This window comes from Leopardus geoffroyi, chromosome B2 (genome assembly GCF_018350155.1).
Source record: "Leopardus geoffroyi isolate Oge1 chromosome B2, O.geoffroyi_Oge1_pat1.0, whole genome shotgun sequence".
NCBI lineage: Eukaryota > Metazoa > Chordata > Mammalia > Carnivora > Felidae > Leopardus > Leopardus geoffroyi.
The window spans coordinates 74,765,655-74,793,484 of record NC_059332.1 but is presented as its reverse complement, the minus strand read 5'-3'; the positions used below and the strand labels follow the sequence as shown (position 1 = coordinate 74,793,484).

Below are 27,830 nucleotides of genomic sequence, written 5' to 3'. Positions count from 1 at the left end.
AATGTGTTGAATTTTGTAAACATGCACAAATGTAAAAAGGATAGAATTGGGAACTTCAGAATACCAGTCATCTTGATTCATAAAGTATGCTTCATCGTGCCCTTTAACCTCCACCCCTGCCCCCACCACCACAGGAGGGCTTTAAAGCAAATCCCAGACATTATGTCATTTCATCCCATATGGATTTTTCTTTTTTAGGTAACCACAGTGTCATTTCACATTTGACAAAAATGAACAATCATTACTTGGTGATAAAATCCTAGGCCATACACATACAGATTTTACCATTTATATTAAAGGTATTTTCTATTTGTTTGAATCAAAATACACACATTTGGTTGTTTGAAATAATTTGCTTTTTATTGATCACATTTTAAAATCCCAATTACCAGCGTCTTGAAAAGGTAGACTTCTTTTTTTGGGAACAAACCAACAAAAAAAATTGTTTCGCTTCATTGAAAGACAAAGCAAAATGTGCCGTAAGAGCAATTATAAATGAAATACATAATGGAGCACCTGATGAAAATTTTTTTTGCTTTGAATAGAAGATCTTCTCAAGCATTGCTACTCCAATACCCCATATTAGTTTTTCGTAAAGCCTTTAGTTTTTGGTAAGATTTAATGAGGATGGTTTGATTTAACTGGTACAAAATAGGATCTTTGAAAAAGTGTCTTAAGACCAATTTGGAGCCATACAGATAGATTTTATTGTAAGAAAGCATGAAACTGCCCAAATGTCAAAGTTTCAGTTGAGCATATCTGCTTTCTGAGCTTCCTGTATCCTTTAAAAAGAATTTTTTTTTTTTTTTTAATTTTTATTTTTGAGATAAAGAGGCAGCATGAGCAGGGGAGGAGCAGAGAGGGAGACACAGAGTCCAAAGCAGGCTTCAGGCTCTGGGCTGTCAGCACAGAGCCCGATGCAGGGCTTGAATTCATGGACTGCGAGATCATGACCTTAACCAACTGAGCGAGTTAGGTGCCCCTATTTCATTTTGTTAAAAAAAAAAAAAAAATGCAGGCCATAACCCATTGAAGTGATTCTGTGAATTAGTTTGGAAAACACTTGGTGTAGTGCTTAGAAGCATAAGTTTTAGCATCTAAGGGGTCTAGATTAAAATATCAGCTCTATCAGTTATTAGCACATCCATGGAACTCAGTTTAAATGTGCTTCTTATACAGTTTTTCAGAAAATATTTATTTATGCTAAGGAAAATATAATTGTACTCAAACTTACCCTAATCAGTTAAGATTCCTCAGATCAATACATATATCCCACATCAGGAACACACTCTTCCTTTCTTAGACCAGCAATTTAGTCTGCCCTTTCCTAGGAGAGATGACCTAGGTGGCCAGAGTTGCAGAAATTCCTTCTCCCCGCCCACTTTTACGTGACGTCTGCCATGTTGCAGTGTGTCTACGTGAGAGGAATGTTACATGGTTTTAACAAAGGTATTGCTATGGATGTGAAAAAAGCATATTTTTTGGTAGATTCTTAATATGCAGTTGTCCAGTAAAAGGCAAAAAATTGGGTCTCTTTGTGGGAGGATATGGGTTTTCAGCCTGTTCCTTGACATGTGCCCAAACTATGTTTTGTTTATGTAACATCCACCTGGCAGTCAACATGAGCCTGGGACAGTGCTTTATAACACTCCCTTTTAAATACTAATAAACAACACTAATGAGTAGAACACTACTATTTACTACCTTAAACGGGTGAGGAAACCAAAACAGGTTAATTAACTTGCTCAAGGTTATGTGTGTAATAAATAGCAGGACTGGGATGTAAACCTGGGAAGTCTGGCGCCAGACTCAGGTCTCTTAACCACCATGCTACTGCTTCTAACATAATCTCATATAAAAAACTAAAAATCAGTTTTTTTAAAAAAAATTGAGGTATAATTGACATATAACATTATATTGCTTTTAGGTATATACTCCCATATATGTATATGTTGTAGAATTGTGCATATTGTACATTGTACATAGAATGTATATATTATAGAATTAGATGGATGCTAGCAATTTTAATCTGCATCCCAAATGATGAATTTGGAGTTTTACAGTTTAAGAATGCTTCAGAAATTTCTCTGAGAGCACTATCCAGTTTTTCCAATTATAATGAATATCTTAAGTAGAAAAATGTGTTATATGAATGTGTTAAATTTATTTATTTTTTAAAAAATTTTTAGGGGCGCCTGGGTGGCGCAGTTGGTTAAGCATCCGACTTCGGCCAGGTCACGATCTCGCAGTCCGTGAGTTCGAGCCCCGCGTCAGGCTCTGGGCTGATGGCTCAGAGCCTGGAGCCTGTTTCCGATTCTGTGTCTCCCTCTCTCTCTGCCCCTCCCCCGTTCATGCCCTGTCTCTCTCTGTCCCCAAAATAAATAAACGTTGAAAAAAAAAATTAAAAAAAAAAAATTTTAATGTTTTTATTTATTTTTTGAGAGAGAGAGAGAGAGAACTGAGAGAAATGAAGACAGAATCCGAAGCAGCCTCCAGGCTCTGAGCTGTCAGCACAGAGCCTGACGTGGGGCTCGAACCCACGAACCATTAGATCATGACCTGAGCCAAAGTTGGAACGACTGAGCCACCCAGGCACCCCAAATGTGTTAAAATTTTTTTTTTTAAATTTTAAGTTTATTTACTTATTTTGAGAGAGAGAGCACAAGCAGGGTAGAGGCAGAGAGAGAGAGAGGAGAGAGAGGATGCCAAGCAGGCTCTGTGTGTCAGTCCCAAGCCCCATGAGGGTCTCAAACTCACTGTCCTTGAGATCATGACCTGAGCCAAAGGCAGCTGCTTAACTGACTGAGCCACCCAGTTACCCTGGTTACATATTTTTGACTTCTGGTGAGGGCCTATGAATTATAGATTACTTTTACATAAGTTACACTGGACTAGAAATCAAAATAATGGCTCTAATTTTTGATTCTCCTGTTTGCAGACACATGAATTAGAACAAGTCACCTACTCTCTCTGCCTTTGTTGCCTGCCATATACTCATTCTAAATGATAATGTGTATTTGGAAGTACATTTTAGAAATGTAAAGTGCTTCTTTTTCGAATTATTTACAACAGATTATCAAGAAGTGGTTAGGTTTGGAAAAATCAGTGTGTTCATTATTCTGTCTTTAGACCTGAAAAAAAAAATCTCTGTGCATGTGAATTATGCATACAAGCTAAATGTGTTCTCAGTATTTAGTAGAGGGCAAAATAAAATGTAAAGTTCAAAGTATACTCTAGAGACTATGTTAAAATTATATATTCCTTTTAAGAAAAGCTGAATGACATTTAAATGACATTTTTCTGTTCTACAGAAACCAAAGGCAAATACCAAAGTAATTTGTAAGCGTTGCAAGGTAATGTTGGGAGAGACCATGTCATCAGGTAAGAATTTCATAATAAAAAAGCCAAAATGATTGCCGCCTTATTAAAAACAAGTAGAAGGAGATTTTATAGGAAATCTACGTGAAAGATAGATAACTAATACATGTTGTAAAATTGATGATTTTTAAAATAGAAATCAAGTAACATATCATCAAATATGCCAAGAAGTTTGTGTATTTTGACCTTTATAAGTACATAGTATTGAGTTTTAAACTTAGGTTGGGTCATTTTCAATATTTCATATCCTCTTAGTGGATATAAAACTACAGTATAAAGTTTGTCCTTGGGTCTTTCTTAAAGAATATCAGGGCTTTTTTCTCAGTACAACTCCTCAGTCAGAATTGTTGGTTGCTAGAGATGATGAAGAAGTTTTCTTGGCTGCCATCTGCCTTAGGGCTGTATTTTGGGCTGGGGGTTGAAAGAGAACTTTTGAAATGGAAGAAAACATATTCTGAGTTTCGTGCTCTGTTCCTGTTCTCTTCCCGATAATTATATTTATATAAAGTCTATGTTAAATCACTTTCAAATATAACAAAATCATGATAATTAAATTGCATTACTATTTTTTTTTTAATGTTTATTCATTTTTGAAAGAGAGACAAAGTGTGAGCAGGGGGGCAGCAGAGAGAGAGAGGGAGACAGAATCTGAAGCAGGCTCCAGGATTTAAAAATGTCTGGAGAGCTACAACATGCTGCACTAGCTTTATGGATGACAAATAATTGTTTTTAATACAATTAATTAGAAATGTAAATAAAGCTAGTGCACCTAAAGAAGGCAGATGGTAGTGTTGTTTGTTTCTTAAAATCATCATAATCTTGTAAGTAGTTGACTTGCTCAGAGTGAACAGAAAAGAAAGAATGAGCAGTGGTAAAGGATGCCATCCCCAATGTTACTTTGGAGAATGAAAGCAAGCCCTTTAAGCAACAACTTAGAAAGTTTTAAGGCTTCCAGTCAAATTAGGCAAATTGATTTTTTTTATAATTTTTATTTTTTTTAATTTATCTTAGAGAAAGAAGAGAGAGACAAAGTATGAGCAGAGGAGGGGCAGAGAGAGAAGGAGACACAGAATCTGAAGTAGGCTCCTGGCTCTGAGCTGTCAGGAGAGATCCTGATGCGGGGCTCGAACTCAAGGAGCGTGAGATCATGACCTGAGTCGAAGTTGGCCCTCAATGAACTGAGCCATCCAGGCGCCCCGATTTTTAATTTTTTATTCTTTTCTCTTGTCCCTGAAGCCCAGTTAAAATGTCAGTTAAGGAATAAAAAATATGTATATCCACAGAGACCATGAGAAATTGAGAGGAAGTGACAGTAATGTAAACAAGAGATATAAGCAGACATTTTTGGAAACTGTAAAGCTGAGAGGTGTGGGAACACACTTGGCAGTGTGGAGGAAGCTGCAGTCTCAGTGTCTGCAGATCATCTGAGTGAGGAGTGAGCCAGTACTCACGGTAGAGCCTCAGAGCTGGTCAGAATTTGGAGGCAACAGGTAGCAGGGAAAGCAGTCTGAGACAAGGGGCTGGAGGAAGGATGGTTAATTCAAAATTTTTATATGGAGCTGTAAAACTCCTAAGATTCCTATATTTGCAACTTGCTTGTACTCTCAAGGTAGGAGATTAGAGGACTCTTTTCTTGGAAAATGAAAGAATACCAATCAGAGAAGAGATTTGCAGATACTCTTTTAGGGGTCATTCAACAGTAAAATGAGCCTAGATCTAGCCATCCTACAGTCAACAAGCCTTGTACCTACATGTAAGAGTTACCTGTCAGTATTTTTTTATTTATACTTAAATATGAATGGATTGCTGAGAATCAAAAAATATTAGAGCAAACCTCCAACTAAGAGACTGAAGTAAATAATCAAGTAAACAGAATAAAGCACCAAGAAAAACAAATTAATGTATAAAACAGAAGAAAATCTTGAACAAAAATAATGTTCTTAGAGAAATGAAATAATATCATCTCCATAATTCAGAGAATATAGAATTAAAGATGTGACTGCTTAAAAAAAGTAATGAAAGGACTAAAAGATAAAATGAAGGAATTATCTTATCTCCTAAATCAGAACCAAAAGTCAGATATTGAAAATTGGAAAGGAATTGTGGGAAAAACCATCATGTAAGTTTCCTGAGGATAGAGATATTGTCTATCTCATTTATCACTATAACCTCAGCATTAAAACAATATCTGGCACATAGTGGGTACCCAATAAATATTTATTGAATGAATGAATGAATGAATGGAGACTTTTAGGATATTCAACATCTAGCTAATAGAAATTCTAGAAAGAAAGAATATAGACAACAGAGTTTAGGAAATTATCAAAGAACAGAAATACTAAAAACACATTACAAGGCTATTTTCCAGAGCTGGGGCTTCAGTTTCTCAACTGAAGGGGCCCACTACATGTCCAGTATGATGAATGGGATGGGAGGGCAGCTACCCAAAGCTGCATAATTGAGTAATTTCTGAATACCAAGGAAGAAGTTTCCAAAGGAAAAAAAAAAAAAAAAAACAAACAAGTAGTGAACAAAGGATTAGGAATTAGAATGGCATTGAACTCTTTTTTTTTAGTTTATTTATTTTGAGAGAGAGAAAGAGCATGTGCACAGGGGAGGGGCAGAGAGAGAGAGGCAAAGAGAGAATCCCAAGCAGGTTCCGTGCTGTCAGCAGAGCTGACATGGGACTCGATCCCATGAACCATGAGATCATGACCTGAGCCTAAATCAAGAGTCGGACACTCAACTGACTGAGACATCCAGGTGCCCCAAGAATGGCATTGAACTCTTTTTTTTAATTAATTTATTTATTTATTTGTTTGTTTGCTTATTTATTTTTTAACGTTTATTTATTTTTGAGACAGAGAGAGACAGAGCATGAACGGGGGAGGGGCAGAGAGAGAGGGAAACAGAGAATCGGAAGCAGGCTCCAGGCTCTGAGCCATCAGCCCAGAGCCCGACGCGGGGCTTGACCTGAGCCGAAGTCGGACGCTTAACCGACTGAGCCACCCAGGCGCCCCGTGGCATTGAACTCTTAACAGCATTTTTGAAAGCTAGAAGACAATGAAGCAATGCCTTCATAATTTAGAAGGAAAAAATATTTTTAATCCATAATTCTGTCACAAACTATCAATCAAGTATGAAGATAACACATAGACAGACCTCAAATGTACATTTTCCTTAGGAATGTGATATAGGATATATCTCACCAAAACTAAAGATTTAACCTCGAGAGAGAAGACATTGGTTTGGGGAAACATTATCTAACACAGATAAGGGAGTCTCAGAGTGAGGGACACACAGCAGGCCTAGAGAGTAACAGCCTGGATTGAAACAAAAGGAGAGAAGATTGCAATAAACGTGTTTTCAGTTACAAAATGAAACTGATACATTCTTTGATGTATATGACCACATGTAACAGTCTTGAGATAAGCCATTCTATCATATGGGAAGAATTAGCTAAAGGTGCTTAGAAAACTAATCCAATGAAAAAGAAGTTATGCACTACAGGAAAGCAGAAGGTTGAACAAGAAAGGAAACATTTCCATGGTATTATAGCCATAATAACGTGAAGTTCAATAGGCAAAGGAGAAACTAGAAATTTAAGAGGGAGATTTTGGAAGCAAAAGGCTAAAGACAGGCTGAGATGATAAGCTTTTCACACAGTTCTGGCTGACTGCTAAATGCACATAATAGATGCCAGAGCATCTAATAAGAATTGAAAGCTTGGGGAGACGTGCACATTTTCCCATGCCTTTAATTTCATTTCTCAGTCGATAACACAATTGGGCAGCAGAAGGTAAAAACCTTAATGGCTTGAAGTATTTAAGCAAAACATCTCCCCAGATCTGCTGACAGCTGAACTATGAAGGTATAGTGGATACTTCCTAGAGAGCCAGGCTACATAAAATAAAACTGAGCAGAAACATTAGTGGCTACACACTGTGGGGAGACATATTTCATAGTTTGAGCCCAGGTTAGTTCATTGACTATTATACTTATCAGCCAACAATCCTTGAAAGAACAAAACAAAATCCAGGATAGCGACGGTATATTACATACAATGTCCTACTTCCATTTAGAAATTACTAGACATGCAAAGAAGCAGAAAAGAGTGATTGATACTCAAAGCAAAAACAGGACTCAATAAACAGGTGATGAGTAAGCACAAATATTCGACTTAGTAGACAAAGATGTTGAAGTAGCTGTTATAAATATGGCAAAGAATTAAAACAAAAACCTCTTGAGTGAACTAATAGCAAATCTCAACAAATTGGAAACTTCAAAGAGAAAATCATTGGTAATTACAGAGCTCAAAAGTACAGTAAGTAAAAAATTTACTAGGTTAGCTGTACTACATATTTTAGATGGCAGAAGAAAAAATATAATCATTGAACTTGAAGGTATATTAATAGAAATTCATCTATCCAAAGAACAGAAAAAGTTCTGAATCAAAATGATCAGGACCTCAGATATTTGTGGGACAATATCAAGTGCTTTGGTAGATATGTAAATGGAGTCTCGGGGTGAGAAGGAAAAGAATAAGTCAGGAGAAAAAAAATTGTGGAAAAAAATGGCTGAAGTCTTGGCAACTTTGGTGAAAAATAATAACTTTTAGATCCAAGAATTGCAATGAAAAGTAGGGTAAACACAAAGGACACCTCGCCCAGCCACATTGTAGTCAAACTAATAGAAGCCAAAGATGAAGAGAGAATCTTGAAAGTACAAAACATCTCTTACAGGGATTTCATGATACAATTAAGGCTGACTTTTTACGGAAATATGACAGCCAGGAGACACTAAAATGAGATATTCAAATGCTGGGGGTGGGGAGAAAAACATTAAAAAAACAAACAAACAACTGTCAACTAACAATTCTATATCAAGCAAAACTGTCCTTCAAAAAATGAAGGCAAAATAAGGGCATTTTCATATAAATAGATGGAAGTTATGCATTACTTGCAGACCTTTTCTACAAAAAATGATAAAGTTCTTCAAGCTGAAGTAAAAGATAGAAAAGGTAATTGGAATCCACAGGAAGAAATGAAGAGCAAGATAAATAGAAAATATGTGGGTAAATTACCACAAAAGTAAACTCAAAAGTTAGCACAAAATTGAAGTCACCTTTTCAATACATTGTGCCAATTCTCTAAAATTAGAACTTTTATTTTGATTGCTTTGAGAAGTAAAGGTATAAATTAAAGACTACACAAAAAAGGAACCTACTAGAGTACTCTCTGCACAAAAATTGGAGGCCCCACCCATACCCTTACTGTGGAGGTGAATCAGAAGTGGAACAGCCCTGTGGAATTACAGACAGGTCCTATCAGTCCTTTGGCACTTTAGGGAATTTCAAGTCTTGAACTTGGTTAGTCTGCTGTGGGCTAGCCATAACACCTTGTGCCTGCCAAAAATCAAATGCATATCACGTCCGGAGGAAAATACCTTCATTGTAAAACTCAGAATACCACAAATAATTTGTCAAGTACAGTGTTCACCATACAACCAAAGATAAATAAACATACAAGTAGACTAGACTTTCATCAACAAGAACTAACAAAAATAGCGAACAACAGAAACAGACTTCTGTTACTGGAATTCACAGACATAAACTGGAACTATCATGCTTTCTATATTTATAAGAGAGGTTTGAAGGTATCCAAAGGAAAAGGAGACAACAGCAAGAATATTTGGTAAAGATATATAATGGAATTTCTAAAAAATATATAACTGAAATTTAGAATTTGGTGGAGGTTTTAATGGCAGATTAGGTACAACTTAGAGAAAGAATTAATGAATAGACAATTGAGAAGAAAAATCTGGAAGCCAGCACAGAGAGACAAGGCAAAAAATATGGGAGAAAGTAAGACATAAAACATACACTGAGAAGATCTAACATATGTTTTGTTTGGTTATTTTTTATTTAAATTCCAGTTAACATATAGTGTAATACTATTTTCAGGTGTACAATTAAATGATTCAGCACTTACATACAATATCTGGTGCTCATCACAGCAGGTACACTCCTTAATCCCCATCACTCATTTAGCCCATCCCCCTCTCCTCTGGTAACTATCAGTTTGTTCTCTATAATTAAGAGTCTGTTTCTTGGTTTTCCTTTCTTTTTTTCCCTTAGGATCATTTGTTTTGTTTCTTAAATTCACATGAGTCAAATCTTATGGTATTTGTCTTTCTCTGACTGACTGACTTTGCTTAGCACAATACTCTCTAGCTCCATCCACGTCATTGCAAATGACAAGATTTCATTCTTTTTTATGGCTGAGTAATATTCCATTGTGTGTGTGTGTGTGTGTGTGTGTGTGTGTGTGTGTAGTCATTCACCAGTCAATTGATTTGGGGGCTCTTTCCATAATCTGGCTTTTGTTGATAATGCTGCTATAAACATTGGGTTGCATGTGCCCCTTTGAGTTAGTATTTTTGTATTCTTTGAGTAAATACCTAGTGGTCCAATTGCTGAATCATAGGGTAGTTCTGTTTCTAACTTTTTGAGGAATCTCCATACTCTAACAGCGTATGTTTAATCAGACTTCTGGAAGGGAAAGAAATAGAATGGAGCATGGACAATATTTGAAGAGATAATTGCTAAGAATTTTACAAAAGTGATGAAAAACAGTCTACAAATTGAGGAGGTCCAATGAATTCTAATTAAATGGGGCCCAAGTAAGATAAATAAAAAGAAGTCTATAGCTGGACATATCTGAGTGATACTGCAAACAACTAAACAAAAACCAGAACATCTTAAAAACAAAGAAAAGTGACAGATCACTCTCAAAGGAACAATAGTAATGGAAGATGGAAGACAATGGAATGAATGTCAATATGTACAAAGGTTAAAAACTGTTAACCTAGGATTTTACATGATGAAAATGTCTTGATAGGAAAGAATCAAGACAAAGATAAATATATTTTCTGACAAACACTATAATAATTCATTTCTACTGGTTTGTTTTTTATGAAAAGAAATTCTACTTTAGAAGAATAGAATTCTACCTGTAGAAGGTAAAAGAAAATGATCCCAGATAGAAGGTGTAAGTTCAAGAAGGTTTGGTAAAGAAAAGTGGTAAATATGTGGGAGACATTAAGTGGACACTAACTGCATAAGGCAATAATAATAATACCTTGTAGGATTAAAATTGTAGAATTATATTTTAACAGCAGCTGGGATGAAAGGGCTCACTTAATAATGTTAAAAGGTTCATTTTTGCATCTAATAACATGACTTCAAAATAGTAAAGTGAAAATTGAACTTAAAGAAGAAATAGATAAATGCATCATGATGGCTCTAGCTATATAATAATATGTTAAACTATCTATTGATTTTCTTGCCTTTTTTTGTGTATTACATTGAAAAATTGAAAACATTTTCAGACAATGTACTGAGAATGCTTTTCCATCTTATTAAAACAATTAAAAATTGTTTGGCACACCATTTTTAATGCCTGCATAGCATTCTCTTCCTTAAATGTATAATTGTTTAGCCCAACCAGTTTCAATTTTTAAACAACTTATTTTCAGTTTAATTAATGAGTTTATTTACAGATAAATTTTTATAGATATGAATATTTCTTTGAGATAAGTTCTTAGATGTTTAATGATGGTATCAAAATATATTTAAGGTCTTCGTCAAGTGGCTTTCCAGAAATCTATCGTTTGCAATTCTGACAGCAATATGTGAATAAGTGCACCCACTTCTCCATATTTTCCTCATTGCTGCATTTTATCATTTAAAAATATTTATTTGATGCTAAAGAATATCTCCTTTTAATTTGTATTCCTTCATTATTAGTAAAAATAAACATTTTTTTCGTGGATTTTGTAAAAAATTCAGAATGGTTATGTTTATATTTCATTTCTGTAAGATATTTAGTTTACTGTTTAAATTTTTCTGTAAACTAATCAGATAACCAGATTTGTTGGAAATTATACATTAGTAGACTCAGTGAGATTCTGGGAAATACTCATGTGAGGTTCACAGCATTTTTGCATGGGCTTTGGGACACCATGATGAAAAGGCCTTTTTCAATGACTCCTAGATTTGTGACTACTCCATAGAAACGAGGAAACTAGATGACTACTTTCTACATAAGTGGGCTATGACTGTGATGTGACTGAGTTTTCTACCTTCTGTGTGTGTAAACAGAGTGTCCTTGCACCAGATTCACTTGGGCCATGACCTGCTGAAACAACATCGAGCCCTCTCAAGTCTCAGGACTCTCTCCTTGTAGTCATCAATGCTTTCTCATCTTAATTACTAAGTCATTTGGGGAAAAGTTTTACTGAATGTTAATTTTATCAGTATACATACTGAATATTCAATTTGGGATGTCATAATTAGGGACCAACATGTCCACAATAAAAATGTTAGTGCAATGGGAAGATTTTTAATTTTCTTATTTTCTTGTTTCTAGAAACCACCAAGTTTTATATGACAGAGATAATTATTCAGCCATCTGAAAGAAATTTTCCCATCATACCAAGGTACAAATAGCAAATTAAGTTTATTCTGTAATTTTAAATGTGGAGAATGATAGGTACAATTGATTATTTGGGAATTCATTTTTATTTATACCTCCTTATTGGGGAAAAAAATAAAAACCCTTGAGAAAGGCTTTTAGACAGTTGAAGCAAACCACACATATACAAGATTTGAGGATTCATTTATGGCTTGCTTACAAATTGGCATAAACAAATGTGCTTATATTAACATCTTCAAATTCTGAAAGCTTTTTGTGCTTCTTTCTATTTGCCAGATATCCAAGTTCTTACAACCTAATCACCAATAGGTTTTGAATAATTGTTTCTGTTTTAATTTGACTTATTTAAAATGTGAAACGTGGGTCAGTTTTCAAACAACTCCTGTGTTTTTTTTAAAAATGTTACTTAGCCACTAAATCCACTAGTGTTTTCTTTCTTGGTATCTTTTTAGTTTGCAAACAGAAGTTAATTATAGCATATCTTTCAATTGATTTATGGATATCTGAAAATTATGGCAATCTGATTTTAACCTTAAAATTTATCCTCCTGTAAATACTTTGATTCTGTACCTCAGCTCTGACTTTTTGAGGGGGTCCAAATGGAAATCATTGTAGATGACTGTCTAATGTTTGGGAGGAAACATCTCGCCTTCTTTTTTAACTCACCGTTTAATGTGCTATAGTACAAGTGGAATATTAACATGTCTAATACAGTATTTTTTTTTATTCAGTCAGGGAATAGTTAGGTTCAGGGTGGGAAATGTATTAAGGATTGGAGGATATGTTATAAGAAGACTGGAGCAAACACAAATACATTAAAATATATTAAAATCCACATTAGCACAGTCTGTGAAGGAATGAGCAGCATATAGAAAAGTCTGGCTGCACACGCCTCTGCCTTTTAGGTACCCTGTGGGTATTTTTGGCTCCTCTTGTCAGTGAGAGTTATTATGAGAGGCACATTGTGAAAATTGATTTCTGTTCAAACAGGTCCCAGTTTGTACAGAGTGTTATCGCCCAGTGTCTGGTGGAACTCTCCACTGCTAGAAGCACTTTTAGATTCACTATTCAAGGTCATGACGGCAAAGTGTACATCTTGGTAAGATGTTATTTCTCCCATCTTTCTGTAGCCTGGTAATCCAGGGTCTCAGAAATTCTTTAGTCTTGCCATTCTCTTTTCTTAATTCTCAGGTCTAGAAAATGAACGATCAAATACTGAATTTGTAATATCCATTGAATTCCCAAACCAAACTCAATGACAAAAGAGCAAGTGGCTTTATGTGCTAGGTACTAGGGATATAGAGAAAAATAAAACCTGAAACCTGCTCACACCACAAAATAAAGTTTTTCACTCTAAGTTGTTAATGACTTTTCTTGGTCAGTATAACACAGTTCTGTCTCTGTCACTTTTTCCCCCTATTGATTGTTCCGTTTTTCCTTTTTGATACTCTTATGTTTAAAATATATTCTGTTGCTCCTGTTTTTATATATATGTGTGTATGTGGTAAGAACACTTCATGTGAGATCCACCCTCTTCATAGATTTTTAAGTGCATGCTAACAGTATTGTTAATTATAGGCACAATATAATACGCAGATCTGTAGTACTTATTCGTCTTGCCTAACTTTAACTTTATACTCTTTTCATTAGCAACTCTCCATTTCTCCCTCCTTCCAGCCTTTGGCAGCCATCATTCTACTCTCTGCTTCTATCTGTTGGACTGTTTTAGATTCCTTATGTAAGTGGAATCCGGCAGTACTGTCCTTCGGTGTCTGGCTTATTTTATTTGGCATACTTTCCTCAAAGTTCATCTGTGTTGTTGGATATTACAAGGTTTCCTTCTTTTTTAAGTCTGAGTAACCCATTGTATGTATGCAGCACATTTGTTTTATCCATTCATCTGTTGATGGACATTTAGATTGTTTCCGCATCTTGGCTGTTGTAAATGGTGCTGCAGTGAACACAGGGGTGCAGATACCTCTTTGAGATCCTGATGTTAACACATTGATGTTTGAAAAGGAGTGGCAAGTTTGGGATAAGAGGCCCTGCAGTTAACAGAATCCTTTCCTTCATGTACCACAAGCATCTACTATTATACTGTTGCTGTTAGAAATAATGGTCTGCAGAAAAGAATTTGGACCACTTATATGAGAATCTTAAGGCCCAAGTCTCTTTTCTGCCTCCATATCTATTTTATTCAACCAGTAAACATATATTGAACATTTCTTATTCTAAAGGCACTGTTCTAGGTGTTGAGGGTAGAGCAAAAAATGCCATTAAGGAACTCACAAGCTAATAGGGAAACATGGTTGCTAGAAGGAGGCAGGGGGTTAGGTTGTTGTTAGGTGTGGCTTTGTAGCTGGCCATCCATTATGGGGACCCCATGCTTCTCTGACTCAGATAATTTCTACCAAAACTAAAATACTTTTTGAGTGAAGTTAATACTGAGTATGCCTGATAGTCATAGTCTGAAATTAGTTTTAATTTTCTTTTACTGTAAGGTTTTCAAGTTAAAACTCAGGAATAGGAACTTTTAAAATCTACTACTAATATAATATTTAAATTCAAAAAATGTCTTTGTTATAAAAGTAATACATTCTTGAAACAGACAGTGTGAAGAACGTGGCAGTGGTATTCCTCCACCTTGTCTTCTCTCCTGTCTTGCTATATCATAGTATTTGAAGGTAAAAATTATTAATTTGGTATGTGTACTTCCAACATTTCCCCCCATCCATATATGACTACATGTTCATACACTCACATTTTGCTTTTCTGTTTGTAAAACATACCAGAATCATATGATGAGCATTTTTCTTCAATATGTTTACTCCACACAGCAGTGTATCATAAGGATTGTTTCTTATTAGTGTAAATGTAGATCAGCGTCTTTAAGGTCTAGAATTCCAGTGTGTGGCTGTTAAAGACAGTGCAGCAATGAAAGTGATCTTCGCATGTGTGTTTTAGCACTTCTTTAGAAACAGACCTTTTTAATCTAATACGGTATTAGAATTTGTGTATTTTAAATTGACAATTATCATCCTCCAGAGAAGCTGTATTAATTTATCCCGTATAGTGAGGCATTCTTGGTACCCCGCCCAGATCCCCTTTACTCAGGCTGATACACCCATTTCCCAGCTGCTGAGAGGTGTGGACTGCTAATGGCACTCAGCTGCCTCTTCTTCAGAGACTTGCCCTTATGTGACAGATGTCACCTTGTTCAGAAAGTTACCTCTTCCCACCCCTGCTCTGGTCCGCCTACTGCCATTGATTTGACCCTGTTGTGCAAAAAGAAGGGGCCTCCTATCTGAAGGTGGGACAGATTTTGTGGGTGGGATTCTTGCTTCAGAGCTCCCCATGGGGTAAGACTGAAGCCAGACCCCTGCTGAGCTCCTCAGTGAACAGCAGGCATCCAAATCCCAAAACACTCTTCTGCCAGCAGTCCAGACCCCTCTTCTGAACTGGATGGTGCCATCTTGTTGTGCTTGCAAATCTGGTAAGTGGAAAAGGGTGGCAGATGATTTTCACATTTCCTTATTACTAGTTGTATTAACATTTTTATATGTTTATCACTTATTCCTTCTGTTAATTCTGTACATACTCTTTGCCTTTATTTCTGTTGGGCTGTTTTTGCCCCCTTATTGTTTCCTGGGAGCTGTATATATTATAGATAATACCTTTGTTATATACTATTAAATAGTTTCTCCTAGTTGGTTGTCTCTCTCTCTTTTTTCTTTTTTTAACTTTTATAATCTCAGTGACTCTACCAGATGTTATACTTTGAAAGACTTACTGTACTTAAAAATTATATACATGGTTCTCCTGTATTATTTTCTGGTATTTTATAGTTTTACTTTCTGGTATTTTATAGTTTTATTTTATTTTATAGTTTTGTTTTTTAGTGATGGTATGAAATATGATAATGAGTGATAATGATATCCTTATACTTGGACTTTTCTCTCCGTATCTTTAGCTGTGGCTTTTAAACTCAGACAGTTTGGTGATTGAATCTTTGGGAAGTTCCAGAGGTATCACAAAATTCCCTCTGTTGGAAGACATCTTAAAGGCAGATTCCAGTTCTGCCTGGAATGCTGTCAAGGTCCTCTACCAGCCATGTGTCAAAAGCAGGAATGAAAAGTAAGTTGTGTGTTTGTTTTCTCATTCCACGTTGTTTAGTTTCTTTTGCCATTTGGTGTTGAGAAATTAATGAATTAAATGGTACTATGCCACTTCCCTATTTGAAGCTTCTAGGAGTTGTACTGCTAAATGTTACGCTTTCAAGTAGATTGAATTATTACAGATGATTCATGCTAATGGGTACAAAGCTTTTACTGAAAATAATTGGTCTTTTTCTTGTAATCTCAGCTGTCTATGCATATGGCTGTAGTACTTAATCAGGCATCAAAAGCTATGAATATTTACTGATAAGCACTTTCCAGGCATTGGGGATGCAATTGGTGAAAAAAACCTAGTCCTTTCTTCCTGGGATTGTCATTCTAATGGGGGGAAGGAGACCATAAACAAAAGAGGCATAAAACCATGGACCAATGTGGCCATGTGACTCGTGGCTCCTGCTAAAGAGTCAGGCACTCATCTGAGGGCTTCTAGCTCATTTAAGCCTAACAACAACCCTGTGGGGTAGGTACTATTATCACAAAATACAGGTGTTAAATTACTCTCCTGAAATACAAAGCAAGGTAAAGTAGTTGGGGAGGAGTAGGATGGGTGTAGGAGGTTGTCATTTTATGTTGAAAAGTCAAGGATGTTTCCTAAGATGATATTTAAGTGGAAAACTTGAAGTGAAGGAGTGAGCTTTATCTGAGAGAGCAGTGTTCCTGGCAGAGAGAACAGATTGAAGTTTATACTTGTCCTGTACTCTCCAATGGGTTTGATCAAATTTGTACTAAGAACAGAAAGATGCCAGTTGTTTTCTAGGAAGTAAATATGAAATTTTGAAAAATTGCTCATCTTTTTTTTTGGATTATATAAGCAGTACCAATCATAAAATATTTAAACAGTTGAGACATACATAAAGTAAAATGTGAAAGTTCTCCATCATGCCCCTTTCTGGAAGTAAAAAGTATGTTGTATATTCTTCAATTCCTTTTTCTATTTATTTTTCATTTTAACATAATTTGGAAGATACATGTGTATTTTTTACACTTAAAAAGAAAGCAACACTGTGTCCTGAGAGATTCTTTACAAGTCAGTGCTTTGCATTTTATGTAATGGGTGTACTATAAATAATTTAACTGTTTTTCTGTTGATAGATACTTGGGTTATTACCATTTTGCTGCTATAAGTAACATTTCATTGTGTGTCGTTATACAAATTTGGTTTGTAATTATGTGTACTTTTTTTATGAGGGATTTCTAGAAGTAGAATTGCTGAAGCAATGGTACAACATTTAAAATTTTGATAGATAATACTAGTTACTTTGTAAAAAGGCATTGCAAATTTATATTCCTACCTGAAGTTTCTATAAATGCCCATTTTTCTGTAACGTCACCCAAACTGCCATTTAGATTTTTGTCCATCTGATGCCAGTCTAAATGAAACAGGTCAGATATAGATCCTTTTGTTGTTTTGAGGTATGATCAGAGACTCTGGCTTATGCTTTGATGTTTTGGGCACTTTGGTGTGTGTATGTATGTGTGCACGTGTATGGCCTGATACATAGTTACCTTTTAAGCTCTTTGTTGCTTGTATTCTACATTTACTTCTGTGTTTGTGTGTGCCTTTATAGATTTATGTGGATTTATGTGGTGAAGCTTGTTAAAATCTTTTATGCTTATTTATTTGAAATGTGGACTTTTGAGAAGGATGTGTTAAATCACACTATGATTATGAATAAGTTATTTTCTTCTGATTTTGATATCAGTTTTTGCATTGTATATTTTGAACCTATGTTATTAGGTACATAAATATTTGTGCCATGACAACTTGACTAATTGCATATTTTATCAAGAAGAGATTTTTGCTGTCCTTCTATGCAATGCTATTTCCGCTTAATTCCAATTTGCCTGATGTTAATATTGTTATATTTACTTTTCTTTTTTTTTTTTTAATTGCTAATTTGTTATATAGTAGTCCCTTCTTACCTGCAGTTAGAGAAAAGACTTTTCCTTAATAAGGTTTTGCATTTCTTCTTTTCTCCCTGTCTCCTGAACTCTGTCCTCTATGTTGAGATCATGTATGATTCTGGTGATGGTGGCAGTTTCTTCTTAGGGAAGTATCAAGCCACTGCCCTGACCTGACCTATTTGCTTCCCTCTTTTTTTTTTTTTTTTTTTTAATATATTTTTAAACTTTATTTATTTTGAGAGAGACAGAGGGGAGGGGTAGAGAGAGAGGGAGAAAGAGAGAGAATCCCAAACAGGCTCCTCACTGTCAGCACAGAGCCTGACACAGAGCCTGAACTCACAAAACTGCAAGATCATGACCTGAGCTGAAATCAAGAGTTGGATGCCTAACCAACTGAGCCGCCCAGGCTCCCCTTGCTTCCCTCTTATGTATCATGGCCATAAGTGGTTTTATATTTTTTATATTTTTATTGTATAAGTCCATTTCCATAAAAATATTTGATGTTTTAAAAATATTTACAAATAGTACTGTATAGTATATATCTTTTTACAGTTTGGTTTTTCACTTACTAGTCTTTGTTTCATTGATTTGATGAAATCCGCTCTTTTATGTACTGTTAAAGTTGGACTGTAGTCAGTCCTTGAGTATCTGAAAATCTCTTACATGTTATCTCTCTGAAAACCTATAGGATTTCTCTTTATCATTGTTTTTCTAAGATTTCATACAGATGTATCTAAATGTGTTTATTCAAAATGTTCTCTTATGTCACAATCTGTTCTGTCTTACAAATGAATTGTTCTCTCAGTATCTGTGATACCAATAATGATACTTCAAGTCTTCTGTTCTCTCTGTTAACTCTTTTCTTTGGGTGTTAACTCTCCTCTCTTTGAAAACGTTCCTTGTGTTTCTAACTTTGCTTTACGGTGTTACTTTCCGCAAATGTTTGATAATTCCACTAGAATTCATGTGCTAGGATGTATACTCCTTGTGAACCAGGACCTTGTGCGTCTTGCTCCTTACTACATCTAGGTGAGTTCTTGTAGAAGTTCTCAGTATAGAAAATTTGTGGTCACATTTAACAAAACATTTGTCAAATGAATGGTACATCATTTTCTGCTTATTTTTATATTTGATAATTGCTGTTCCTTTGTTGGTAACTGCCTTTATGGATTTGTGAAAGAGAACTCTAAGGATATACCAGTTTGGTTGTGACAGTTTGTCTTTTGACAACTTTTGGGTGCTAAGAAAAAGGAAGCGGTGGTAGACTAAGTTACTGTGATGAACCTTATATTCATTATTGTGAAGAATCTTTACACTGCCTGTTTTGAGTTGTGTGACAGAGATTCGATGCACTGTCTCATTATTTCGCTCATTCCTAACAAATTACCATAACACTGGAAATACAATGAGTATAGTCAGTTGTGTTCTGTATTTGATTAGTGGACTTTTTTTTTTCCTTTTTTAACTTTGTATGTCATGTCTTAGGGATATAATAAATGAGTTTGATGACTTCAGTTTGCCTGTTGTTTATAACTGCTTTTGTTTTCTTCTTCTACTACTGTTTGATTCTTTATCCCCCAAAGGTAGGAGGGGAACTTCACAAGTTGGGTAAGCATTCTGCTAGTTACTTGCTTTTGTCTTTCAAGGACGTTGTCTTTTAAGAGACATTAGTTTCTCTCTTTGGGGGCATTACTGAGCAAACCGTAGATTCCCTGGCATATTTTTGGCATGTGGGGTGGTGCATTAACTATTTTAGTCCAATTGGTTGCAATTTTTTTTTTTTTTTTTAGTGGAAGTGTGGATTGCCAGATGGCAGTCTAAAAGAGGAAAATAGCAAATGTAACTATGGTTTTAGTTCCTTGAGGACACACACAAAAAGTGGCAAGTAACATATTTAGAATGTTCTTTCTTTCTAGCAATAGACACACATGTCTCTTGACATTTTGAAGTCTATTGTTTTTTATCCCCGTACCCCTTGCCCACAATTATCTTACAACTTATATTGTTTAGTTTGTATATCAGAATTTAGATCATAAATATTAACTTTTTAGCTTTGGACCACCCTATATTAACTACTTCTGCAGTTTGTGCTAAATCATCAATTCATCCATGGCCTCCTATTTTCTAGAATGGGAGTCATTTTGCCCCTGAGGGGACATTTGGCAATGTCTGGGACATTTTTGGTTGTCACAACTTGAGGGGCTACTAGAATCTAGTAGGTAAAGCCTAGGATGCTCTTAAACATCCTACAATGCCTCAGAGAGCCTCAACAACAAAGAATGATCCAGCCCCAAATGCTAGTAGTGCTAACGTTGAAAAACCCTGTTGTGGATTATCTCCTGAAACCCAGCTGTGTCTACCTTTTCCCTCTGGGTGGCACAGCCCACTAGTTTCTGGAAATTTTTTTTAGGCCAGCAAATAAGAGAAATTTTACTGCAGCGTGAGCCCAAACCTCTATAATCCCACACGTTAAGTTAGTTAGAGTAAAAAGGATAAGTACAAACCTAACATAAATGTTTATTGTTATACTTCGCTCATTTTCTTTAGGGAAATGTGAAAACTAGATTTATTTTTAATTAACAATGATGAAGAATTTTATAGGTTTTAAGTCCTTTGTTCTTATGTCTATAAGAGAAAAGAATTTAGGGAATGTAATCACTAAGTGCAAAGAAGTGGGCTTTTTTTAAAAGCTAAATTGAATTCTCTTCATTGTTTTAAGTCATGAGTCCTATTATTGGTAGTGGATCTTCCCACATTTTCCCACATTTTCCAAAATGAGATCGCCAGAGCTTTTTTATTTTGCAGCTGAAAACTCTATACCCATTAGACAATTCTTTCTCCCTCTATCCCCCAGCCCCTGGTAACCACTATTCTATTTTATGTATTAAAATAAAGTAGAAAATAAAATAAATAAAATAAAATAAAATAAAATAAAATAAAATAAAATAAAATAATTTTAAAAAATAAATTAAAACAAGTAATAAAATAAAAAAATAAAATAAAATAAAATAGAGTGTGTTAGTCTGCTACGCCTGTCATAACAAAGTGCCAAAGATTGGATGACTTAAAAACCAGAAACTTATTTTCTCAAAGGCTCTGGTGACTAGAAGTCCAGGATCAAGGTGCCATCAGGATGGTTTCTGGTAAGGCCTCTCACACGGGCTTGTAGACAACCTCCCTCTCACTGTGTGCACCGCGCATGACCCCTTCCGTTTGTGAGAACAAAGAGAAAGATGAGAGGGGGTGGGGATGGAAGAAGTTCTTGCTTCTCTTCCTCTTCTGATAAGGACAGCAGTTCTATCTGATTAGAGCCCCATTCTTATGACCTCAGTCAACTTAAGTACTCCTTGAAAGGCCCTGTCTCCAAATACAGTCCCATTGGGGGTTAGAGCCCTAACTGTTCATATTCAACATGTGAATTTGTGGAGAACACAATTCATAATACTGACCACTTTAGATATTTCATATATGTGGAATCATGGAGTATTGTCTTTTTGTGACTAGTTTATTTCACTTACCATAACGCCATTAAGGTGGTTCATCTATGTTGTAGCATGTAACAAGATTGCCTTTCTTTTTGAAGTTGAGTATTATTCCATTGAACGCTTTTTGATTATCCATTCATTGCTCAGTGGACATTTGGATTGCTTCTTGTGCATTTTGAACAGTGCGGCGGTGACCTTGGTGTGCAAATATCTCTTGGAGACCCTGCTTTCAATTCTTTTGGATGTATACCCAGAGGTGGGACTGCTGGATTGAATGGTAGTTCTGTTTTTAATTTTTTAAGGAACCTCCATACTGTTTTCCATGGTAGTTGCAGCATTTTACATTCCCACTAACAGTGGTTCTAATTTCTCCACATTCTTACCAACACATTATTTTCTGTTTCTGGTTTTTTGTTTGTTTTTTTTAAGATTTTGTTTTTAAGTAATATTTACACACAACACAGGGCTTGAACTCACAACCCCGAGATCAAGAATTGCATGCTCCACCGACTGAGCCAGCCAGGTGCCCCTGTTTTCTGTTTTTTTAATAGTAGCCGTCCACATGGCTGTGAGGTGGTATCTTATTGTGGTTTTGATTGGCATTTCTCTGATGATTAGTGATATTGAGCATCTTTTCATATACTTGTTGGCCATTTTTATATCTCTGGAGAAATGTCTGTTCAAGTTCTTAACCCATTTTTTTAATCAGGTTACTTGATTTTTTTGTTGTTGAATTGTTGGAGTTAATATATTCTGATACTAACTCTTTATTTGACATGTGGCCTGCAAATATTTTTTCTCATTCCATAGATTGCATTTTTTAAGTTTACTTATTTATTTTGAGAGTTGGGGGGGCAGGTGCAGAGAGAGAGGGACAGAGAGAATCCTAAATAGGCTCCACGCTCAGCACAGAGCACGACATGGGGCTTGATCTCACAACTGCAAGATCATGACCTGAGCCAATATGAAGAGTCAGATGCTTAACTGACCAAGGCATCCAGGCGCCCCGAGGTCACTTTTTTTATTGCATCTATTGATTGTGTCTTTTGATGCACAAAAGTTTTTAAGTTTAATGTAATTCCACTTAGTTTTACTTTGTTCCCTGTGTTTTCTGTGTCACTTTCATAAAATCATTGCTAAAGTATGGTTAATTGAGGTGCTCATACCTGATGTGTTAGAGACTATCATTGCCTGAGATAAAATTAGGTGATTTTTAGGAGATTTAGAGGCCTTTGTCCTTTTTGATTGATGAAAACATAAACCAAATGTTAATTTATGCTAATTTTATATCTAGCAGAATATATAAGACCTGTTACTTAAAAATTACATAACCTACTAGAACACTTGACATGAATTTATTTGGATAGTGTGTGAATATGATGCTAAAATGAGTGAATGAGCAAGTAAGTGAATGAATTGATAAGTGTGTCACCAACTCCTAAAAAGCACTTTATTAAACCATTTCTATGTCTTCTATGTCTCCACATAGAAGTCACAAGGTGATATTGTCAGTGCACTCTAATTAGGGGCATTCCTTTTGTAGAGTAGGATTAATTTAAACTTCAGATGTGAATGTCCAAGTCTTATATTTTATAAATGAGGAAACTGAGGTGCAGTAAGAGAAATAATTAGTCACTTTATTAGTTGGTAATAGAGCCAGAATTTGAGACAGGTTGTCCTGATTCCAAATTCAGTTATTTTTCATTATATCATGTGGAGTCCCTCACCATAAAATTTTAGGAGATTTGAAAATGTCACTATAAATGTATGTTCTTCCTCAAGAACAATTCCTTTGATAGTTTAGAATGTGTCAGCATTTTGATTGCTCCCCAAAATATACTGCTTACTATACTATATTCAGTAAATATGTATGCATCTTAATACATAACATCAGCAGTGGAAACTTCTGATTTATACCATGTCCATATCCGATCTTCTAAATTAGAATTGAAGGATACAAATGTGATTTTTTTCAGAAGTCCATTGCCTTAGCTTCTTAGAACAGGAATCCATTAAAAGGAAATTAACCTAAAAATACATAAAAGTTATCAAATACCTCTGGGAAAATAGAAATGCTTCTTTGGAAAGTACTTTTCACACCTTTGTCTCTACTACCATCACCACTGCTATTATCACCTAGACTTACTCACCTAGAAATTGTTCTACATTATGAAGCAAGTGGAGCACAAGCTTCTTTAATTTGTAATTGGAAAAATCCCTCCTGTGAGTGGACTGTGTAAGTACAGTGGTCTAAATTCAAACTTTTTTATTTGGAATTCTTATCCATGAATTATAATCATTAAAGAAGATACAGGAAATAAGACCAGGACATATAATAAGAGTGAGCTTTTTCCCTAGAGATACCAGTCAAAGCAGGTTTTCCTACGAAAAGCATTCCATCTCTTGGAACTGCTTTCTGGAAAGAATCTGCTTTCCTTCTTCTGAGAAAAGAATGTGAGACAAGTATAATCGTGATCTGTGGGGGTAAATAGGGAGAGGGGACTGGGATTGGCTAAAACATGGAGAATGTGTATATGAAATTGTTTCTTCACTTTCCTGTGTTTTCTATTCATGTGTTAGGTATTTTTATGAATCAGACCTGGAGTAATTGCCTTCACTTTTCACATCAGAACGGTTTGGGTTTTTCTTTCCTCTTTTTTTATTACCTCCTACTATACTTGGTATTATATGTGATTCCAAAGCAGGAGACCAAAGATTAGTGCCATAAAGGAATTTACAGTAAAGTTAAGGCAACATGGTTAACGTACACAGAAAAATTGTTTGAAAAGAACAAAATCTACATTTATGTTGAGGAAAGGATTTTCATGGAAAAATCATATTCATTAGCTGATCAAAGAAAATGGAAAAAAGAGAAGTACTGTCCTCCACTCCACCCCCACCTCAGTAAAAGCTGAGAAGGACTGGGCAGGGGAAGCATGCATGTTTCTATGTAGAAACTGCCAGTAGGCTGCTCCTGTTGCAGTGGCAGAGAGGGGTGGAGTGGGGAATGGGGAGGTGGCAGTCATCTGCCCACGGAGATGCTCCCATGTATCGGTCTGGCATATGAGGTTCTCCTCAAAACTTTTGTTTGAAGAAAGATTTCCACAGCTGATACAAAAATGCTTGAGAACCACCATTCTCTGTGCTATGCCTTTCACCAGACAAGGTTTGAATTCACTGGGTCATGACACAGTTACTGCTTTAAAAAGAGTGACCACACTGAGATAGTTCTAATTGACTGAATGGTCTTCCTCTTATCGAGCTGAGCTCTGTCTCCCAGAAGCTTTCATCCAGAGCTACCAAAAATTAATCTGTTGATTCTTGAATATGACATCTCTTCACATATTAAGATAATCTAACATTTGGTCCTAGAGTTTTTCTTACCAGCCTCAAATGAATGGTTTCAAGCTTCCCTTTCCTTTTGCAGTCTTTTTTTCCCCACTTGGTCCCCTTTTCTATTACCATCTTGACTGCCCATAAGAAGATGTTGCCCCAGCATCCTATCAGCTTTACATAGGGTGAATCAGAGAAAAGCAAGCTGGAGCTAGGGATTCATTTTCCAGGGCTATTTTAGGTAATTTAGATATAAAGGGAAGAAGGCATTTACAGTGGTCCCAAACAAAAGTGACTTGATTTCAAGAACCCATTGAATTTGGACATTTAGCAGAAAAGTTTTCAACCTCAAGTGTTGTAGATGGTCATTCATTTGTTGATTCAGCAGATAGTTATTAAATGCATACTACTGTGCTAGATACTAGAAATACAAAATTGAGCTAAAAGAGATCTGATTCCTTGCATTGTAGACCTTAGTGGAGTCTACTGGGAAAGACAAATAAATGCAAAATTGCAATACAATCAGTACTATGAAAAAGAGCTAGATAGTGTTAAGAGAGCGAATCATAGGGAGACCAACCAAGTCGGGATGGGATTCCAGGAAGAACTTATGCTTAACTGCTGTCTGAAAGATGAGAAGCAGGAGACCGTGTGAAGAGTCCCTGGGCAAGGGAGAAAGCTATATAAAAGGCCAGTGGTGAGAACGAGCACAGTGAAGACAAGAGCTGGGAAGAAGACCCAGGTGGCTACTCTGGAATAGAGTAAGGAACAGGAAAAGGGTAGGGAGGAGGCAGGCCAACTCAGGATCTTAAAGGCATTTTTAAAGAGCTTTGTCTGTGTGTTTATCCTAAGAACAATAAGAATCTATTAAATGTTTTGTCTAAAGAGAAGGGTGAGTTTATGCTTCCAAAAGTGTATTCTGGCCACCAACCAAGGAACAGATGGCTATGGTAGATCACATAGGAGGCTGTTGCAAAAGCCCAAGAGAAATGACTATAGTGGGTGACAGTAGCTGAGATAGATTTGAGAGATAGTAATATTGCAGTGTTTGTGATTGATTGAATTTGGAACCAAACCATTATTTATTGGGATAGATAATGTTGGAAGAAGATCAAGTTTGGGAGAAGATCATGAGGATCAGTTTTATATGTATTGAGTTTGAGTTACATTTGAGTCATTCAAGAGGAAATAGCAAACAAAGTTAATATGCAGACCTGGAGTTCTGATGCAGGGTTTGGGCTGGGTTTTTAAATTTGTGAGTCATCTGCATATTGGTCATAATTGAAGCCAAGGGCAGGGGTGGGATTGTTTAGGAAGAGAGGTGGAAGGACTGAGCTGTGAAGAACTACCACATTTATGGGCCGGATAAAGGAGGGTGAGCCTGGAGAGGAGATGGAGGAGCAACCAGAGGGCTAGGAGGAAATTTTCATAGAGGCTGAGGGAAGAAGAAAGTACTTTAAGAAGAAATAAGTGGTCAGATCCTGCTGAGAGGTCAGATAAGATGTTGGATATAAAACATGTATTGGATTTAGATTGAAAAAGTCATCATGACCTTAGCAGGAATTGTTTTGTCAGGTGACAGAGCTGGGAGCTATATTGGAATGGGGGAGCAGTGAGTGGCAGCTGATGTGACAGAGACACATATGGACAACTGTTTTGAGAAGTTTGGCTTTGAAGGGAAGGAGAGATCTGAAGGGATGGGAAGCTGATGAAGCCAGGTAGGTGGGGTTAGATCCTCTTGAGCCTATTTAAAAGCCAATAGAAAGGATCCTGTTAAGAGGAAGAGGTTGATTACACATGAGAAAGAAGTGGTGATTGATTTTGACAGGATAGGAGGGGCTGGTATCTCAAACTAGCTTTGGGAGTAGGGATAATTTCCTTTCTGTTACAGGAGGGAAGGTCAAAATTGGAGTGGATGGAACAGGCTTGCATACTAGGTTTTGGGAAGATAAGGGACTTGGTCCTCTATGCATCTATTTTATCTATAAAATAGGAGTGGTGTAGGGAGAAGCATAAGAGGGAAAGGGATGGTGTAGTGGACGGTTGGAGGCTTGAGGAGAATGGATAAGATTCAAAATGGTCATTTGGAGAGGAGGTGAGTGAGATAACTAGAGATGTGTGGGAGTGGTTGGTGGTGTTCATTGCCTGTTAGGGTTGCAATTGTGAATTTATAGTGTGACTTTTTCCAGCGTGTCATTTACCTAAGTGTAAGCACAAAGAAAGCGCAATTGGGTTCAGCAGGGTTCAAGTTTTATTGTCTCAATGCAAAGAGTATTGTGTTAATTTTGTGCTATTAAAATGATGAACTACAGAATCTCTGTGACCTGTTTGAATGAAGACTGAGAGTTGGAAGGGGGCCTTGGCTTCTCATCATCTGAAATGTATTTAGCTATGGTAGAGGAGAAACTTACTTTTAATTGTATAGCTAAAGCTTCTCAAATGTTATTTTAAAAATATCTGATTATTGGTAGGAAATGATCTCTTTAAAACATATTAAGAAAAACTGTAGTATTTGAAATGGAGCTTTAAGCACTTATTTAAATTTTTTTTTTTCAACGTTTATTTATTTTTGGGACAGAGAGAGACAGAGCATGAACGGGGGAGGGGCAGAGAGAGAGGGAGACACAGAATCGGAAACAGGCTCCAGGCTCTGAGCCATCAGCCCAGAGCCTGACGCGGGGCTCGAACTCACGGACCGCGAGATCGTGACCTGGCTGAAGTCGGACGCTTAACCGACTGCGCCACCCAGGCGCCCCATTAAGCACTTATTTAAATATATGCTCTGAGTTAAATTTTCTCCAACCTATTCCATGTGTTTTTGTAGTCCTATCTTATAAGGAAGTTCAATGTGGCTTCATGTAGGATAATGAGTATAAAAGAAAAGGGCAGTATCTTCCATAGCTGCCAGAATAGTTTGACATTTGTCATCTAAAACAACGGCAGTAGTCCTGATTGGCTCTGCTTTTATTCTTGACAGTGAGTGTAAAATAAACCTTGGATTCTAAGGTCAGCTGGAGTAGAGGGAAGAAGTCAGTTTCTTTCAGTAGCACATGGGGATT

General features: G+C 36.2%; 1 protein-coding gene across 3 annotated transcripts in view; it reads left to right on the top strand.

The window, feature by feature from the left end:
* The window catches only part of UBE3D (ubiquitin protein ligase E3D), a 243,182-nt gene that overhangs the window by 32,031 nt on the left and 183,321 nt on the right, over positions 1-27,830 (top strand). For all 3 annotated transcript variants that reach the window (XM_045498898.1, XM_045498900.1, XM_045498899.1), the window contains exons 5-8: positions 3,312-3,381; positions 11,808-11,877; positions 12,864-12,972; positions 15,844-16,007. In XM_045498898.1, the coding sequence (XP_045354854.1) occupies positions 3,312-3,381; positions 11,808-11,877; positions 12,864-12,972; positions 15,844-16,007 (413 nt within the window). The remainder of the gene's footprint in view (positions 1-3,311; positions 3,382-11,807; positions 11,878-12,863; positions 12,973-15,843; positions 16,008-27,830) is intronic.